At 50.6% G+C, this 17,458-nt stretch overlaps 1 protein-coding gene across 1 annotated transcript in view; it reads right to left on the bottom strand.

Moving 5' to 3' along the window:
* Positions 1-1,881: 1,881 nt before the first annotated feature.
* Positions 1,882-17,458, bottom strand: part of LOC122378498 (AF4/FMR2 family member 1-like) — a 95,687-nt gene continuing 80,110 nt past the window's right edge. The window contains exons 17-19 of the mRNA XM_043359609.1: positions 5,800-5,980; positions 5,000-5,156; positions 1,882-3,422 (exon numbers count right to left, since the gene is read on the bottom strand). Of these exons, the coding sequence (XP_043215544.1) occupies positions 3,292-3,422; positions 5,000-5,156; positions 5,800-5,980 (469 nt within the window). The 3' untranslated portion in view covers positions 1,882-3,291. The remainder of the gene's footprint in view (positions 3,423-4,999; positions 5,157-5,799; positions 5,981-17,458) is intronic.

The following is a 17,458-nucleotide window of genomic DNA, read 5'->3' as shown; positions in this document are numbered from 1 at the left end:
TGACCGGACAGGAAACCATGGAGAGAGGGAAATGCGGAGTGCGGCTGCGCGCCGTCAGGCTTCGAATTGCTTATCCACCCCCTGGGCCGGTCATGACGTAACACGTGGGGGCCTGTAGCTGACAATGTAACGGCGGCCGACGCTCGGCCGTACATACCTGCTGCACGGCAGTGTATGTACGCCGTACCTATATGGGTGTTGACCAGCCTGCAGGCCGGCCTCACCGCCGGGTGCCCCTGTACCCCTGTGCCGCCGGGTGACACTGTACCCATGTACCGCCGGGTGCCCCTGTACGAGGCTGAGCGAGGGTCGGTGTTGGGTAGGGCTGAGCGTCATTGCTGGTCGCTGAAGTCGTTTGTCGGGAGAGCGGGGCGATGGCGGACGCCTGCGGAAACTTTTTTTTTCATATTTCAATAAGATCTGTTATTATACGGCACTTGAATGACCCTAGCTAGGCTAGCGGCATATCCGTTCAATAAACATTTGAGGCGGCGATTAAATGACGTGTAGGTACCCATAGGTAACCTGCAAATCTTATGCATTCTTCACCAAGCGTCATATCTTACGGCTCCACCCAGCGACCAGCGAGGTCGAATTTCCAGCGTACAGTGCCGTCTACCGCTACACAAGTGTACTGCAGCCTTGGAGCGCCGCCGCCGGTACCGTCCTCGCCTGACCCTGGCCGTCCGGCGTCACTGCAGTGCACAGCCCGGCGTCACTGCACAGTGCACAGCCCGGCGTCACTGCACACTGCACAGCCCGGCGTCACTGCACAGTGCACAGCCCACTGTCACTACAGCACAGTGGTGCACAGCCCGGCGTCACCGCAGTACACAGCCCAGCGTCACCGCAGTAAACAGCCCGGCGTCACTGCACAGTGCACAGCCCGGCGTCACTGCACACTGCACAGCCCACTGTCACAGCCCGGCGTCACTGCACAGTGCACAGCCCGGCGTCACTGCACAGTGCACAGCCCGGCGTCACTGCACAGTGCACACTGCACAGCCCGGAGTCACTGCACAGTGCACAGCCCGGAGTCACTGCACAGTGCACTGCCCACTGTCACTGCACAGCCCGGCGTCACTGCACAGTGCACAGTCCGGAGTCACTGCACAGTGCACTGCCCACTGTCACTGCACAGTGCACAGCCCGGCGCCACTGCACACTGCACAGCCCACTGTCACTGCACACTGCACAGCCGCCCGGCGTCACTGCACAGCGCACAGTTCACAGCCCGGAGTCACTGCACAGCCCAGCGTCACCGCACAGTGCACAGTCCGGAGTCACTGCACAGTGCACAGCCCGGAGTCACTGCACAGTGCACAGTCCGGCGTCACTGCACAGTACACAGCCCACTGTCACTGCACACTGCACAGCCCAGTGTCACCGCACACTGTCACAGCCCACTGTCACTGCCCAGCGTCACCGCACCGTCAGTCCATCCAGCGACCGGGTGCCACTGCACGTCCTCCCCGCGCCCGTCGTGTCTTCGCCAAGTGTATTACACGAATCGGACGACCAACTAGCGCCATCTCTCGGGTGACGGCACAATGACGTCACATGCTGAGCTATACAAGCTATATGATCTATTGAAGCTAGCTTCAATATCGACGTCATTGAACGCTGCAGCCGCTGCCGCCTTGGTGCAGTGATCAGGACCGCAGACCTGCGACATAAATGGATCAGCCCCCCCCCCTCCGCGGTACCGTCTTTCGCGATGGCTATGCCTCTACATAGAGTAATAGCCGTAGGCCATGCCGTGGAGGGATTACAGGCAAAAGTAAATCAAGTGTTTTAACTTTTAGATTAAGGGGTTGTGTATCTGGCTTCAGACCGAGCCCCCGACCAGCACCAAACACCAGAGCCGCTCCATGCCACCTGTCTGTGTAATGTGTATATTGGTAATAAAGGGCTGCTCGGCCCGCGGGCTCACATGGTGCCCAGCCTCACCGCAGCTGGGCCTGTAAAACACTCGACGTACGGATATGTTATGAACCGTGTAAAAATACGGGCCCGCCGCCGGGGCGGGGGCACCCACCCTCAGTGGTGTGCGGCGCCGCACACACCAAAAAAATAAATACAGACGCCACTTTCACAGAGGTTCGAGCTTCCAGAAGAGCCAGCTGTGGATCACAGCACGTCTATGGCACGGGCAGTGAACCGCAGTCAGTCAACACAAACATGGTGCGCACGCGGGGAAACAAACAGCGCCCCCGACGCCACAAACACAGTGCTGAGGGGCGCTGCCACAACGCGCCGGGATATTCCATCACTGCAGAGGCCAGTCTGGGCAGACCCGACGGGCGCCCACCAAATAACAGAGCTCCGCAGCGCCGGCAGTCGTCAGATAAAACCTCCCACGGCAGTGGCACCCTTCGTCAAATCGTCTCGCACTTTCAATGCCAGTTACAATATAAAAGACATCATGGCACTTACGTTGAGAAAAGATGTTTTGTGGAGTCGTACGGCAGAGCTAGCAGGCCGTGCGGTTTTGATTCAATTACACTGCGCCCCTAAGGAGCCGACGGTGGTGAAAGACGAGTCAGGCGCGCTGACCGGGCGCGCCCTCGGTTGGAGGCCCCGCCGCAGCCAGCCGGGCCCTGCCAGAGCTGCTCCGGCTCCCGGCAAACAGCAGAGCAGCCGGCGCACACGAGTCACCAGACAGCGCACACAGAGCTCACAGCGCAGAGCTCACAGCTGCGGGCGGCTCAGACCTCACAGCGCAGAGCTGCGGGTGGCTCAGACCTCACAGCGCACAGCTGCGGGCGCCAGCGGCTCAGACTCACAGCGAACCGAGCGCCGAGCACTGGAAGAGCGGCCACTGGCCATGGCACACAATGCTCCCTCAGCCACCGGCCGGCCGGCCTGGCCAACGGCCGCCGGTCCGCTGTCACAGCCCGGTCTGCGGTCCGGTCCAGCCCGGTCCGCGGTCACAGCCCGGTCCGCGGTCACAGCACGGTCCGTGGTCCAGCCCAGTCCGCGGTCACAGCCCGGTCCGCGGTCGAAGCCCAGTCCGTGGTCCGGTCCGGTCCGCGGTCACGGTCCGGTCCGGTCCACGGTCACGGTCCGGTCCGTGGTCCGGTCCACGGTCACGGTCCGGTCCGGTCACAGCCCGGTCCGTGGTCCAGCCCGGTCCGTGGTCCAGCCCAGTCCGTGGTCCAGCCCGGTCCACGGTCACGGTCCGGTCAGGACCCGGTCCGGTCCGGTCCACGGTCACGGTCACGGTCCGGTCCGGTCCACGGTCACGGTCCGGTCCGCGGTCCGCGGTCCGTGGTCACGGTCCGGTCACGGTCACGGTCCGGTCCGGCTGTGCATGTCCTGCAGCCGGCGCGTCGTCTCCCGGATGTAGTAGACCAGGCTGAGCAGCGAGCTGGTCGACACCAGACCACCCATCGCGCAGTCCACCTCGCTGAAAAACTGGGCTGCAAACGGACGACGGCCGTTACACTGGCGCACGGGCAGGGACACTATGCATGCACTCATGTGTTATGGCTTCAATGCGGAGTGAGGGTTAGCACAGCACTCGAGCTAGTGTTTTTTATGTTGTCTGAATAACGATGTCTAGCGCGCAGTAAGACAAGGCTCGTCTGCACCTGCTCCAGTAACCCGCGCCCCCGGCTGGGGGTCCTGGATTTCCACGCCCCTGCTGGGGGGGGGGGGGAGGGGTGAACACTGAACACCCCCTTCTAACTTGGCTCCTGGGCCACGTAGCGACACCCCGTAAGCGGCGTTCGAAAGAGCGGAAAAAATAATGAAAATTACTTCAGTCGCTTCTTTTATGTCAGTTCAAATGCCAGGTCACCCGAGGTCATCGAAGGTAAAATTTCGCCAAATTCCAGGTCAAGCTTCGACAATTTTAGACAAACAGGCGCATAGCTCAGGAATGGGTAGAGCTAGAGCGCCGCGGAAAAGCGCATTCGATACTATTTTAAAGCTCTTTCTGTACACTACGCTCAGATTTGACCTAAGGTCAATGTTTAGCCTGCAGGGAGCAAAAGCTGTCAAAATAGACGTCTTAGCGGAAACCGTTTTTCTGCAATAACTTTCGACTCAAAACTTGCACGACATTACTTTACGAGAATCGTTTGTCTCTCATCGAGATGCATCGAATGAAATACAAGTTCTGCCGTCCAAAGGCAAAACCGCATATGTCGGGTCAGGTCATGACCCGACATATGCGTTTTTGCCTTTGGACGGCAGAGCTGATTTTGAACGGTCAACTTGAAAAATTTGACCTCAGGTCAAGGTCGGAATCTGACCGGAAAAAGGTCGTGTTACAAATCAGTCGATCTGTATCGTCGAACTGAACACATCTAAGTCGTTTTTATGGCTCTAGCATGCCTCTATCAAAAGTTATCAGCGAAAAACTGTTGCGTACCTCTAGTGACCTGAGATGATGTCCTCAGCTGGGGCACAAGCAGGGGTCACGGGTGCCATTTTCCAATTAAGTTTGTCATGTTCACTTAAAACTCGATGTTTGAGGGTGTTTAGAATAGCATTCTCCAAAAAAACGCGCCTTTCAATTTTGTCCCATTGCATTGACTTGAAATGGAGATGTCGCAAAATTGACCTGAACTTAGGTCACCGATATAAAAAATTATGTGATATATATTTTACACACATTGTTGCCCTTATCCAATGCTGAAAGCTTCAAAGCGATCGATCACTCGGTGCAGCCATGAAAAGGATTGAAACTTATTTTGAGGTGAGGTCACTGACCTGGTGGTCAGACCTTGAATGACATTTGTCTGAAATTTTCAAAACAAGTGCAAACAGATGTATAATAAGGTGTCCCAAGTCATTTTTTTAGATATTCTAGAAAAAAAAAACATATGGTATAAAGTATATACTGACCGGTCTCCTGGCTACCTCTCGGCCTGCTCCCAGTAGTATATATGGTATATACATAGTATATACATACTGACCGGTCTCCTGGGCTGCCTGCAGCTGCCTCTCGGCCTGCTCCCAGTAGTATAAATGGTATATAGTATACACTGACCGGTCTCCTGGGCTGCCTGCAGTTGCCTCTCGGCCTGCTCCCAGTAGTCGAGCGAGTTCTGCAGGTGAGTGTACTGCTCGTTACACCAGAGCAGGGCGCGGAACATCTCGACTGGCACGGCGCAGCTCGGGTCAGCGGCCAGTCGCTCACACAGGCTCTGCCGGCAAACACACCACCTGGTGAACACAGAGACCGAACACTGAAAACCGCACTTATACAGCGTACATACGACACAGGTCACCACACTCAGCTCAGCATATCAGCCAGTCGCGATCAGCGCCCGCCAATGACAGGTGAGGGACAGGCCGCTGACCCGACGTGACCCAGGGTATCACTGACCCGTGACTCAGGGTATCACCGGACCCCACCCCGTGACTCAGGGGTACCACTGACCCGTGACCCAGGGGTACCACTGACCCGTGACTCAGGGTTTCACCGGACCCCACCCCGTGAACCCGGGGGTATCACCGACCTAGTAGTTCCCCTAACTAATCCGTGACCCAGGGAGGGAGAGAGTCCCACCAGTGACCGGGGAGCGACAGAGTCCCACCAGTGACCGGGGGGCATAGGTCCCACCAGTGACCGGGGGGAGGGTAGAGGTCCCACCAGTGACCGGAAAGGGGCAGAGGTCCCACCAGTGACCGGGGGGAGGGTAGAGGTCCCACCAGTGACCGGGGGGAGGTAGAGGTCCCACCAGTGACCGGGGAGGGGGGCAGAGGTCCCACCAGTGACCGGGGAGGGACAGAGGTCCCACACCAGTGACCCGCGGGTGGCGGCGGCCCGGCCGGCCGACCTCCCACCTGCGCCTTCATCTCGGCGTTCTGCCGCTGCAGCCGCCTGAGCTCTGTCTCGCGCAGTCGGAAGAGGCGCAGGTAGATGAGGCCCTGGCAGCGCAGCAGCAGCGCCTGCATCTTGTCGTCGATGGCCGTCGGCCGGCGGCCCTGCTTCCGGTAGGTTGCCGACGAGAGGCGCAGCATGTCCCTGACACAGACAAACGGGGAGGGGAGGGAGGTCAGCCTCCGGGCCGCCCACGCCGCCACGTCTACCCACAGTCAGTCGGCAGTCGACCGCTGGAGAACAGACCAACTACTCCTACAGCACCGATACTGTATGTACCCATGTGTTAGCCAATGCGTTAGCGAAACGGCGCCCACAACGGCATCCAACGCAACACCTATGTGGGGCGGCAGTGTGTCAATAGCCGTTGCGATCGCTGGACAGTTGGACATACCTGTTTCTCGAGACCAGGCTTAGCTGGAATCGCGACTCGGCGTGTCACCTCACATATTATTGGAGCGTTTCTACAGGGTGTCCCAAAAGTTTTGCAACATCGCTGTCGTCTGGTTTGAGACACGTTCTTTTGTATGTACTTTTGTATTCAGCAGCCGACATAATCACCGCGTCGTCGGACACACTTCTGGATGCGTGACGGCATGCTGGCGACCAAGCTACGCAGCGTGTCCGTCGAGATTTCTCTCCAGGCCTTCTTCAGGCGTCGCTCGAGCTGGCTGAGGCTTGTGGAGGGCTCCTGCTGGTTGAGGCTCTCCTTCAAAATCGCCCACAGATTTTCGATTGGGTTTAAGTCTGGCGAGTTTCCAGGCCATTCACCTTTGGCCCAAAACCCCGGTAGATGCTCGTCGCACCATTCCTGGCTTCGTTTGGCATTGTGCGCTGGCGCACCATCTTGCATAAAAATTGCCCGCGACATTGGGTCGATGAGTTTCCTCTCTGTAATGCCGCCAGTTTTGCTTGTACGCTCGACCGCTGGCAAAAGTGAGCCCTCCAGGATTTCTGTCACGTAGTACGCGGTGTTTACCGTCTGCTTTGGGGGCACCACGTGGAGCTCAGTAAGACCCTGCGCGGTCATTCCACCCCATACCATAAGCTTGGCGGGCTGTTTGACGGTTTCCACGCGTGGCACCTGATCGCCAGACCTCGCCCAGACTCGATCATTTTGCCGGTTTGGCTTCTGCTGGAGTTCGAATACAGACTCATCGGACCAGATGACATGCTTAAATTCTTCAAAACTCCATTTTTCTACTCTCTTACAAAACGCTAATCTTGCAAGTTTCTGTTTTTCGCTCAATTTTGGCTGTTTTTGCCTCTTGTATGGCCTAAATTGCTTTGTTTGCGTCATGAACCGGTGTACACTTGACTTGGACATCGGATAACCTTTTCTTATTACCCTTATCGCTAATTTCCTCACGCTCTGTCCTCTTTTCCCTGCAGCTTTGGAGCAAACGATCTTGGCGACTTTGGACATGGTACTTGGTCGGCCGGAGCGCTCCATGTCGGCCAGGGATTTACCCTCGCAATGGCGTCGCCACCATCGAAAGAGAGTAGTCCGGTTGACTCCGAACCGTTCTGCGACATCCCGCTGAGCCACGCCTGCCTCCAGTAATCCAATGGCGCGCGAGCGCACAGCTTCTCGCCGCGAGACCCGCCCGGCGACCTTCATGTCTGCGACTGACCCAGGGTCGGCCAGCGGTCGCCGCAGTCAAGGTCAGCCACGCCCCGAGGCGGCATCCGCCAATGGTCGGGGTGTGTAACAGTGCCTTCTACCCATGGCAACAGAAAGACCACCGTTATGGCATTTATATCAGCGGTAAATACGTAAACAATCCAGAAAACGGATGTTGCAAGACTTTTGGGACACCCTGTATTCTGTTTGTGGTTGTTAACGTTCAAACCTCAACCCGCGCCGTGCTGGTGGCCTGGGTTTTCCGTGTCGTGCTGAGGGGGGGGGGGGGGGTCACGCCCCCGTCTAACTCGGCTCCTGGGCCACGTACCGGCACGCAGTAAGCGTTAATCGAAAGAGCGTCAAAAATAATGGGGGAAATACTTCAGTCATTTTCAAGGTTAAGTCAAAGGTCAGGTCACCAGAGGGCGGCAGAGGCCATCAAACGTCAAACCTTGTCTTTTTCAACAATGTTAACTCGGGAACAAAAAGAGCTACAGCGCCGCGGAAAAACGCATTCGATAGCCCTTTTACAGACCTTTGTCCTCATTTTTGACCTCAAGTCAACGGTATAGCCTCCAGAGGGCAAAAACTCTAAAATAGAAAATTTCACGAAACATGTTTTTCGGTAATAACTTTTGAATCAAGGGAGTCACGATATTGATTTTGCCAGCTTCGTGTTCCTCTCGTCGAGACGCGTCGAATGAACTATATGTACGTCATGACCTTGAAAGGTCATTTTGAAAATTTGACCTCAGGTCAAGGTCCCTGGCCGGAAAGGGTCATGTTGCATATCAGTCGATCCGTACCGTCGAGCTGAACACATCTGACGTGTTTCACCGCCCTAGCACGTCCCTACCAAAATTTACAGTAAAAAAAAACTGCTGGTGGCCTTTCAAGACCTGAGATGACCTCAGGGATGTAAAGAGGGGTCACGGGTGCCATTTTCCGGTTCAGTGTGTCATGTTTGCCTATAGGGGCATTCCACGTCAAATCAAACACCAAAATCCGTCATCCCCTTCGATTTTTCTGAAAATTTGTAGGCAGACTGGGCATGGTTCAAAACTGAGTTACGTATAATATTTTCGAAATTTGATAACGTATCGCTGAGATATAGGTCATCGAATATAGCGAAAAATGCCACACATCAATTTTTTTTAAATGGCTATAACTCTGGTTCCTTTTCTGGTATCAAAATGATATTAACAGGGTCTTATAGGCAAATGATAGGGCTTTGATTTTTAATTATAAAATTAAATTGAAGTGACCTTGAAACGCATTTGACCTTGAATTAAAACAGAAAAAATTAAATAGCAAAAAACACGTCACCTTCGATTTGGGTAATTTGTACATATTATGTCCGTCACAATGTTCCTAACCATCTGTGAAAAAAATGGAGTGGGCCATTCATAACTTTCGCGGCAAACGCCGTTTTCATGCATCAACATCACGCAACCGCGCGTGACCTTGAAAGACAGAGTCAAGACATTGCTTGCTTGTGTACACTTTCTGAAATGAATGATTGCTGATTAGTGATATCCCAAACTCTGCGAGAATGGAAATGCATAGTCATCGTAGTCAAGCATTCACGTTCCATAGTAAAAGTGTCTCAGGCAAACGGTATTTTGCGGTGAATTTTGAGCCGTGTGGAAATGCATCATGAAGTAAATTCAACGAAAACATTATCACGCAACGATATCTTCACGTCTTTTGATCTTCACTATACGAAAGAACATACATTTTTTAGTATGTATGGGGAATTTCTAGTTAATCCAATAATAAATATGGCAGTTAGAGGCCTGCTAAGAGTAACATGTCGCCGGCTGAGGCGGGCTCGGCCGATGCGGGAAACGCAGCAATCACAATTTTGTGTTTACACGTTCATACTTCAATTGTTTACCAACTGATTTTCAAAATTCTTTCATCATAAGATTGCCTGTACATTTCTTAGTCTTCTCACCAAATTTGACGCGAATCGAACGTAATCAGCGGTAGGGAGCGCGATGTAAAGACGGAACCGTTCCGTTCCGTCCCGGCACAGTCTACAATTCAGGCGGCGCGTAGCGGTCGGCGCCGGCTGCCGAGTCGCCGCGTCGCTGCGGCGACAGGATGTTCACTTTACACCGCTATTACTAGAACAGTTGTGAACCGATTTTCTTATTGCTTGCACGACGAGATGTCCAATTCAATTCTTGACAGGTAGCCATAATTGATTTCGCATTAATCTTATGAGATATTGGCGAAAAACAGGAGGGGTGGGCGAAATTCGCTCTTCCCCCTCCACTGCGCGTGCTAACATAGTTTGCATATGTGCAATTTTCTTCAAAACTTATGAATGGCCGACTCTAATTTTTTCACAGGTTGTTAAGAATATGGTAGGCAATAAAATATATGAAAATGAGCCAAATCGAAGGTGACGTGTTTTTTGCTATTTCAATATTTGTGCTTAAGAACAGAGTTAAGCAAATTTCAAGGTCATATATTTAAGTAGGTGCGATTCTAAACAGATGCTTAAAACATTACCAAAACAGTAAGGTTTATTTCATTCAAATCAAACAAGTACAACCAAAGTTATGGTCGTTCAAAAATATAAAGATGCAACATTTTGTAAAAATTCGATGCCCTATATTTAGAAGACCTGTGGTCAGAATGTGCAAAAAACATCAATGTAATGTCCGGGGCCACACAGGAACTCGCTCACAAATTTATAATGAAATCGCTGATGGTAAGGTGCAAAACAGCCGATTTTTGTTCGATTTGACGTGGAATGCCCCTATAATTCGGTGTTTGAAAATGTTTAGAACAGCGATCAGCTGAAAGAGGCGCCTCTCAATTTTCTCCCTGACTTGTAATGGAAAGGGCGCAAAGTACTGGGAAGTGGGTTGTAGAGTTGCAAAATTTCCCTACCGCACTACCGGCATGCCGGTAATTTTTCACTACCGCAGGTTTATTCGTGGTATCTGGCATGTCTTGCCGGTAGCATGCCGGTATTTTTGATTTTGTGTAAAAAAAATATCAGCAAATGATTCAAACTTTGGACACTAAGAGGCTCTCAAATTGTAGTAACAGCAATATTAGCCACTGCAAGATACATTTTGTGGTAGAAGTTCCATTGCTAAGTGTAGGGGTAACACATGGAGCTCAGCATTTCACACAATTCACAGGCTTGGTTATAATTAGAATTGTCAAGAATCTACTGTGGTCTATAAAAGGAAGAATACTCATTCTTGTTGCAAAAGCTCGATAAACTGGTAAGTCTAATGGTAGGTAATACGTATAGCACAATAAAATAAATAAATGTACATTTTTTTTATAAATTTAGTCCGAACCTTTTGATGGGAAGGATTCACAAGGACAGAGCCACCGCTAAGCGAAGCTTGTTGCGATGACCCTGCCCTCTACCCTCCGATCGCGCAATTCCGATTCTATGGCAGAATTTAGAGTCCAAAGTTTAACGTGCGCACAAAGCCGCGCACGGCCGGTCCCCTCACTGACTTCACCTGGCTACGGCCTGCCACCAACCGCAGCCATACCTGTCAGGAGGCCCATAAATGTCGAGCGCCCGTCGCGCTTCGAACCCGGACTGTCATAACCGGGAACGCGTGCTCTCACCACGCGGAGTCCAACGCTCTAACCAACTGAGCTACGGGACCGGCTACATGACAACATTCCCTAGGGGAAAAGGCAGAATCACAACACAAAAAAAAACACAATGTTTTGAGATCCTGAGATGTGGTCTGAGAAACTCTACAAAGAATTTGACACTGAAAATCCAGCTGAAAAGGCAGGTGTTAGGTAGCCCTGAGCCTGACTTTGGTCCCATAATTAAATGAAAATGAATTTGAACTGGCATTTTGTCTTCTTTACAAGAAAACACATCATGCAGGCAAAATTGACACAAAGTGGCGCACACAATTAGACAACCAAGGATTTACTTTTAAGATTCTCTCTCCCCTAATGAATGGATGTAATCTGATGACGTAATATTTATTCATTTACCCTTTTGGTTGAATAACTGAAGAGAAATAATTTTATTTGTAGTGAATAACACTACAATGTCGATTTCATTATAATTTAATATTGTGTTGGATAATTTTTATTAATATAATCATTCACGAGGCAGTGGCTTGCAGTCGTTAAACTTTCCCTTTTTTTTTGCAGTGTTTTAATCAGCTAGTGAAAAGCCTCTGTTATGGCGCATCTGTTTCGAATTCGATAACCTTGTGTTTGTTCCCGCTTGGGGTTGGAGAGGATGGAAGATATCGTTTTTATACATATTATTTGGTGACTATTCTCAGGACCAGTGAGTTATTAACACATTTTTTACATGATTCGTATCTTATTCACGAACCAGCAAGCCATAGTGGATAGGAAAAAGTATATGTTGATCTTGCTTCCTCAGTTAGGAAGATGGCCGAATCTGTACTTGTTTACCTATGTTTTGACCTAATGTTTTGATTTTAAACATTTGGCTGGTGCCTGCAACATTTTAGGAGAATATGGAAAAGTAGAACACCTGTGAAATGTAAATGTGATTACTGCTCACTGTCCAGTCTTCAAAAACACATTTCAGTAATTCAAGTTGAAGTCCTTTTTGGCACCTTTTTGATGAATGCAATAGTTTTTTTTTGTAGGCAATACTTCTTTGATTACAGGTGATATTTTAACAGTTATAGACTGGAATTGAGTTTCAAAATTGTGGGTATTTGTGGGGCCAACTCAGCCAAAATCAGCCTGCTGGTATTTGTGGTTGGACAATGGATGGCTGTTGGGTGGGAGGGCACTGAAACTGCCAAAATGTGGCACTCTTGCAGGGGTAAGCTAGAATCAAGAATGCAGGTTTTTTAGTATGCCGGTAATTTGGCGGGTTTTTTGCTTGGGGCGTGGTAGCATGCCGGCACGGATCACATAACGGATCGGCAACTCCCCCCGCGACCTGTCTCCCCTGCCACCTGGTGGGCATTTAGGTGAACTATCTTCACTAAGGACGCGGCCGGCCTCGTGCGTGTTGAGGGCGTCGTGTCGGAGCCAATTAAGTGATTTTTCTGCGGAACATGGTTTCTCAGCTAGCTCAGAAGATATCTATGGTATAAATGAGAATGGCAAGAATCGTTAGAGACAGGTTAAGTATTTGAGATGTATCCTTTGTCATGAAAATCGTTGTTTTCATACCCACGTGGGCGACCTAACGTCCATCGCGAAATTGGTAATTTTCCGATCGTTGTCATGTCTTACATATATTTCATGAGTATATTTTTGACAAATATTCATCTGCCGATTAAATTAAACCTGTAACTTTCACAAATATACTTGCATAAAGCATAAACCCACGCCGGGCCGGTACACGGTACCAACCGCGCCGGGCCGAGGGTGTATGAAACCCCCGCCCCCTCCCCCCTAACTCGGCTTCTGGGCCACGTAGCCACACGGGGTAAGCGGCATTCCAAAGAGCGTAAGAAATAATGGCAGGAATACTTCGGTCATTTTTAGGTCAGGTCAAAGGTCAGGTCACCAGAGGTCATTAAAGGCAAATTTTGTCTATTTCAACAATTTTCGAAACATCCGACGCATAACTTGGGAACTAACAGAACTACAGCGCCGCGGAAAAGCACATTCGATAGCTCTTTCACAGGTCTTTCCGAGTTGTACTCTTAGATTTGACCTCAGGTCAACGGTTTAGCCTCCAGAGGGCAAAAACTAAAAAAATAGCCGTGTTTACGAAAAACGTTTTTTCGGCAATAACTTTTGACTCAAAAGAGCCATGACATTACTTTTGCCAGCATCGTGTTCCTCTCGCCAAGACGCGTCGAATGAACTATAATTTGACCTTGAAAGGTCAACTTGAAAACTTGACCTCAGGTCAAGGTCATGACCTGACCGGAAAAGGTCATGCTGCATAGCAGTCGATCTGCAACGTCGAGCCGAACACATCTGAGGCGTTTTCAGCGCTCTAGCGCACCTCTATCAGAAGTTATTAGCGAAAAACTGTTAGATTCTGTTCGTGACCTGAGATGACCTCGGGGACATAACGAGGGGTCACAGTTGCCATATTCCGGTTCAGTGTGTCAATTTTACCTACATTTCGATATTTGAGAGTGTCTAGAATAGCGTTCGTGCAAAACAGACGCTTTTTCAATTTTCTCCCATTGACTTATTTATAATGGAGAGGCCGCAAAATTGACCTGACCTTAGGTCACCGATATCAAACTTACGAGATAAACATTTTATGGATAATGTTGCTCTTATCAATCGCTGAAAGTTTCAAGGCAATCGATCATTCGGTGTAGCTATGACGAGCATTCTTATTTTTTCTGAGGTGAGGTCACTTGGCGTGATCTGGTGCCCTGACCTAAGGCGATCTGGGTCTGCAATTTTCACATGTGCGGAAAAGATGCACGAACAGGTATGCCAAAAACGGGCGCTCCCCGCCGCCGTATTTGAGATATCTGCGAAAAAACGCAGGGGGGGGGGGTGTTCAAACAACCCCCGGCCCGGCGCGGGTTAACAGACCATTGCAGAGCCGGAAAGGTTATAGGAATTGGGAGAAACGTTGGTCTGGACAGGCACCCTAAGAGTCACCGGGGCTGAGCCCGTCCGAATGGACAGGCCGACCAGCCCCCAAAGCACTCTCTGCACCCGGCTACGGGTGTGCTCCCTTGGGAGCAGTGGTGCGCTTCAAGGGAGCAGCCCGCATGAGATAAAGTTGCCTGTCCAGCCCGGATCGAGAGCTGCTGCGTGGAGGAGAAGGATTTGAACTTGATCTGAACATTCTGAGGATGAAAACGACGGACGGGTGTTGCGTTCACACCCGTTTCCCCGTGCCTTTTAACACTGGTTGCGGCGGGCGGCCGGCTCCCCTCCTTAGTGAAGATATCCGCGCCGCTAGATGGCAGCACGCTCCGCGGGTACACCGATAACAATGGGAAGCGGGGAGAGTTGCCGATCCGTTAGGTGATCCGTGATGCCGGTATCCAAGAAAATTTTTGTGGGGCGGGGCGGTGCCGGTAGCAGCCTTTGGGGAAAACTTTGCAACTCTAGTGGGTTGCTGGCAGGACCTGACCTGACCTCTGACCCAACCTGGCCTGAATGCATCAAAACATCCTTTGATTAAAACTAAAATGAAATTCGTCATCAGCACCCACAAGAACCGAAACCGAAACAATTTCTCTTTAACCCGCGCCGGGCCGGTGCTCTGAGATTCCGCGCCGGGCCGGGGGGGGGGGGTGTCTGAACACCCCTCTTTCTAACTCGGCTCCTGGGCCACGTAGCGACACTCGGTAAGCGGCAATCGAAAGAACGTCCAAAATAAGGACGAAAACACTCAGTCATTTTTTGGGTCAGGTCAAAGATCAGGTCACCAGAGGTCACCAAAGGTAAAATGTTGACTATTTCAACATTTTGGAAACTGCCGACGGCTATCTCGGGAACCGATAGAGCTACAGCACCGCGGAAAAGCGCATTCGATAGCCCTTTTTCAGACTTTTTTGAGTGATGTTCTCAGATTTGACCTCAGGTCAACGGTTTAGCCTCCAGAGGGCAAGAACTCCAAAAATAACCGTTTTTACGAAAAGCGTTTCTTCGGCAGTAACTTTTTACTCAAAAGAGCCATGACATTACCTTTGCCAGCATCGTGTTCCTCTCGTCTAGACGCGTCGAATGAACTATATTTTGACCTTGAAAGTTCAACTTGAAAATTTGACCTCAGGTCAAGGTCATGACCTGACCGGAAAAGGTCATGTTGCATATTAGTCGATCCGCAACGTCGAGCCGAACACATCTAAGGCGTTTTCAGCAATCTAGCATGCCTCTATCAGAAGTTATTAACGAAGAACTGTTAGATTCTGTTCGTGACCTGAGATGACCTCGGGGACATAACGAGGGGTCACAGTTGCCATTTTCCGGTTCAGTGTGTCAATTTTACCTACATCTCGATGTTTGAGAGTGTCTAGAATAGCGCTCGTGCAAAACACGCGCTTTTCAATTTTCTCCCATTGACTTATAATGGAGAGGCCGCAAAATTGACCGGACCTTAGGTCACCGATATCAAAATTCCGACATATACATTTTATAGATAATGTTGCTCTAATCAATCGCTGAAGGTTTCAAGGCAATCAATCAATCGGTGTAGCTATGACGAGCATTCTTTTTTTTAGGTGAGGTCACTTGGCGCGACCTGGTGACCTGACCTAAGGCGACCTGGGTCTGAAATTTTCACAACATGTGCGGAAAAGATGCACGAACAGATGTGCCAAAAACCAAGATTCTTACAGATAAGGTTGGGGCGCCAGTCACGTGATCCTTTTTGCTTTTCCCAACTCTACTCACGATTTTTATAAGCCTTGATTTATTCCTTGCACAGAGGCGTTTGTAGTTAATTTATATACACTAGAGGTACAGGTTTACGCGATAACTGTATGTTTTGATTTATGTTATGTTACGGGTGCATTAGTTTGGGTGATTGACTTGTATTTTTAGATGTATTATTTGGATTGATTTGGGTAGCTGTTTTTAATTAAACTGTAAGGGTTGGTGATATGTGCGGGGTGTTCAAGTGTTTTGTATGTTAGGCCCTTTTTGAACTTAACCCTACCCCTACCCTACCCTACCCTACCCTACCCTACCTTACACTAACCTACCCTAAACTACCCTACCCTACCCTACCCCTACCCTACTCTACCCTACCCCTAACCTACCCTACCCTACCCTACCCTACCCCTACCCTACCCTACCCTACCCTACCCTACCATACCCTTACACTACCCTACCCTACCTTACCCTACCCTACCCTACACTACACTACCCTACCCTAACCCTACACTACCCTACCCTACCCTTCCCTACCCTACCCTACCCTACCCTACCCTACCCTACCCTACCCTACCCTACCCTTCCCTACCCTACCCTACTACCCTACCCTACCCGACCCTACCCTACTACCCTACCCTACCCTACCTTACCCTACCCTACCCTACACTACCCTACCCTACCCTACCCTACCCTTACCCTATCCTACCCTACCCTACACTACCCTAACCTACCATACCCTACCCTACCCCTACCCTACCCTACCCTACCCCTACCCTACCCTAACCTACCCTACCCTACTCCTACCCTACCCCTACTCCTACCCTACACTACCCTACCCTACCGTATACCCTACCCTACCCTACCCTACACTGCCACCGACAGTTCAAGTTTCAGCTAAATCGGCCCAGAAACGGCTGAGATATTACAGAAACAAATTAATTGTATTTACTGGCGAATCCCCTTGGCGAGCGGTGCCTTGTGTCGGCCTTCGTTGTCAAAGGTCAACGACCTCCCGGCTCTGATGCTTTTGACTCAGTTTTTAAGCGAACAACTGAGCCTAAAGCACGTGCCCTCTGCTCGGCGCCGGTCGCGGCCCCACCACGTGCACACCGCTGAACCCACACCCTCGAAAATTTAATACGACGAATGAATGCACGCGCTCGACTTGGCATGAAAATTTCACCCCCGTAGCCCTTACCGTTTCCGAGCAATAGCCTGTTTTTGCCTATTCTAATGCTAACCCTATGGCGCACATGAGCACGCGCCACGGGCGCACCCCCGGCCGCATCGTGCCCAAAATTTTATACGACCTGTTCATTTACGTGACCCACGACTGGTAAAAATTTCACCATCCTGCGTCAATCGACGGCTTTGCAATAAGCCTTTTAGGGAGTAACCCCGACGGCGTGGGCGGCGGACTTTTTAGGATTTATAATATAGACTAGAGGTACAGGTTCACGCGATAACTGTATGTTTTGATATGTATGATTAACGGATGCATTAGTTTGGGTGAAGAAAGTTGCATTTTTATTGGTATTATTTGTGTAGAACTTGGTAACTGCTTTTAATTGAACTGTAAAGTATGATGGTGATGCATGCGAGTTGTTCGAGCCCTTTGTAAGTTAGGATGTTACTCAATGCAACCCTACCCTACCCTACCCTACCCCTACACTACCCTACCCTACTCTACCCTA

Source organism: Amphibalanus amphitrite, unplaced genomic scaffold (assembly GCF_019059575.1).
Source record: "Amphibalanus amphitrite isolate SeventyFive unplaced genomic scaffold, NRLGWU_Aamphi_draft 000060F_arrow, whole genome shotgun sequence".
NCBI classification, from domain to species: domain Eukaryota; kingdom Metazoa; phylum Arthropoda; class Thecostraca; order Balanomorpha; family Balanidae; genus Amphibalanus; species Amphibalanus amphitrite.
Note: the sequence above shows the minus strand (reverse complement) of the source record. Positions and strands in the feature narration are given on the sequence as shown.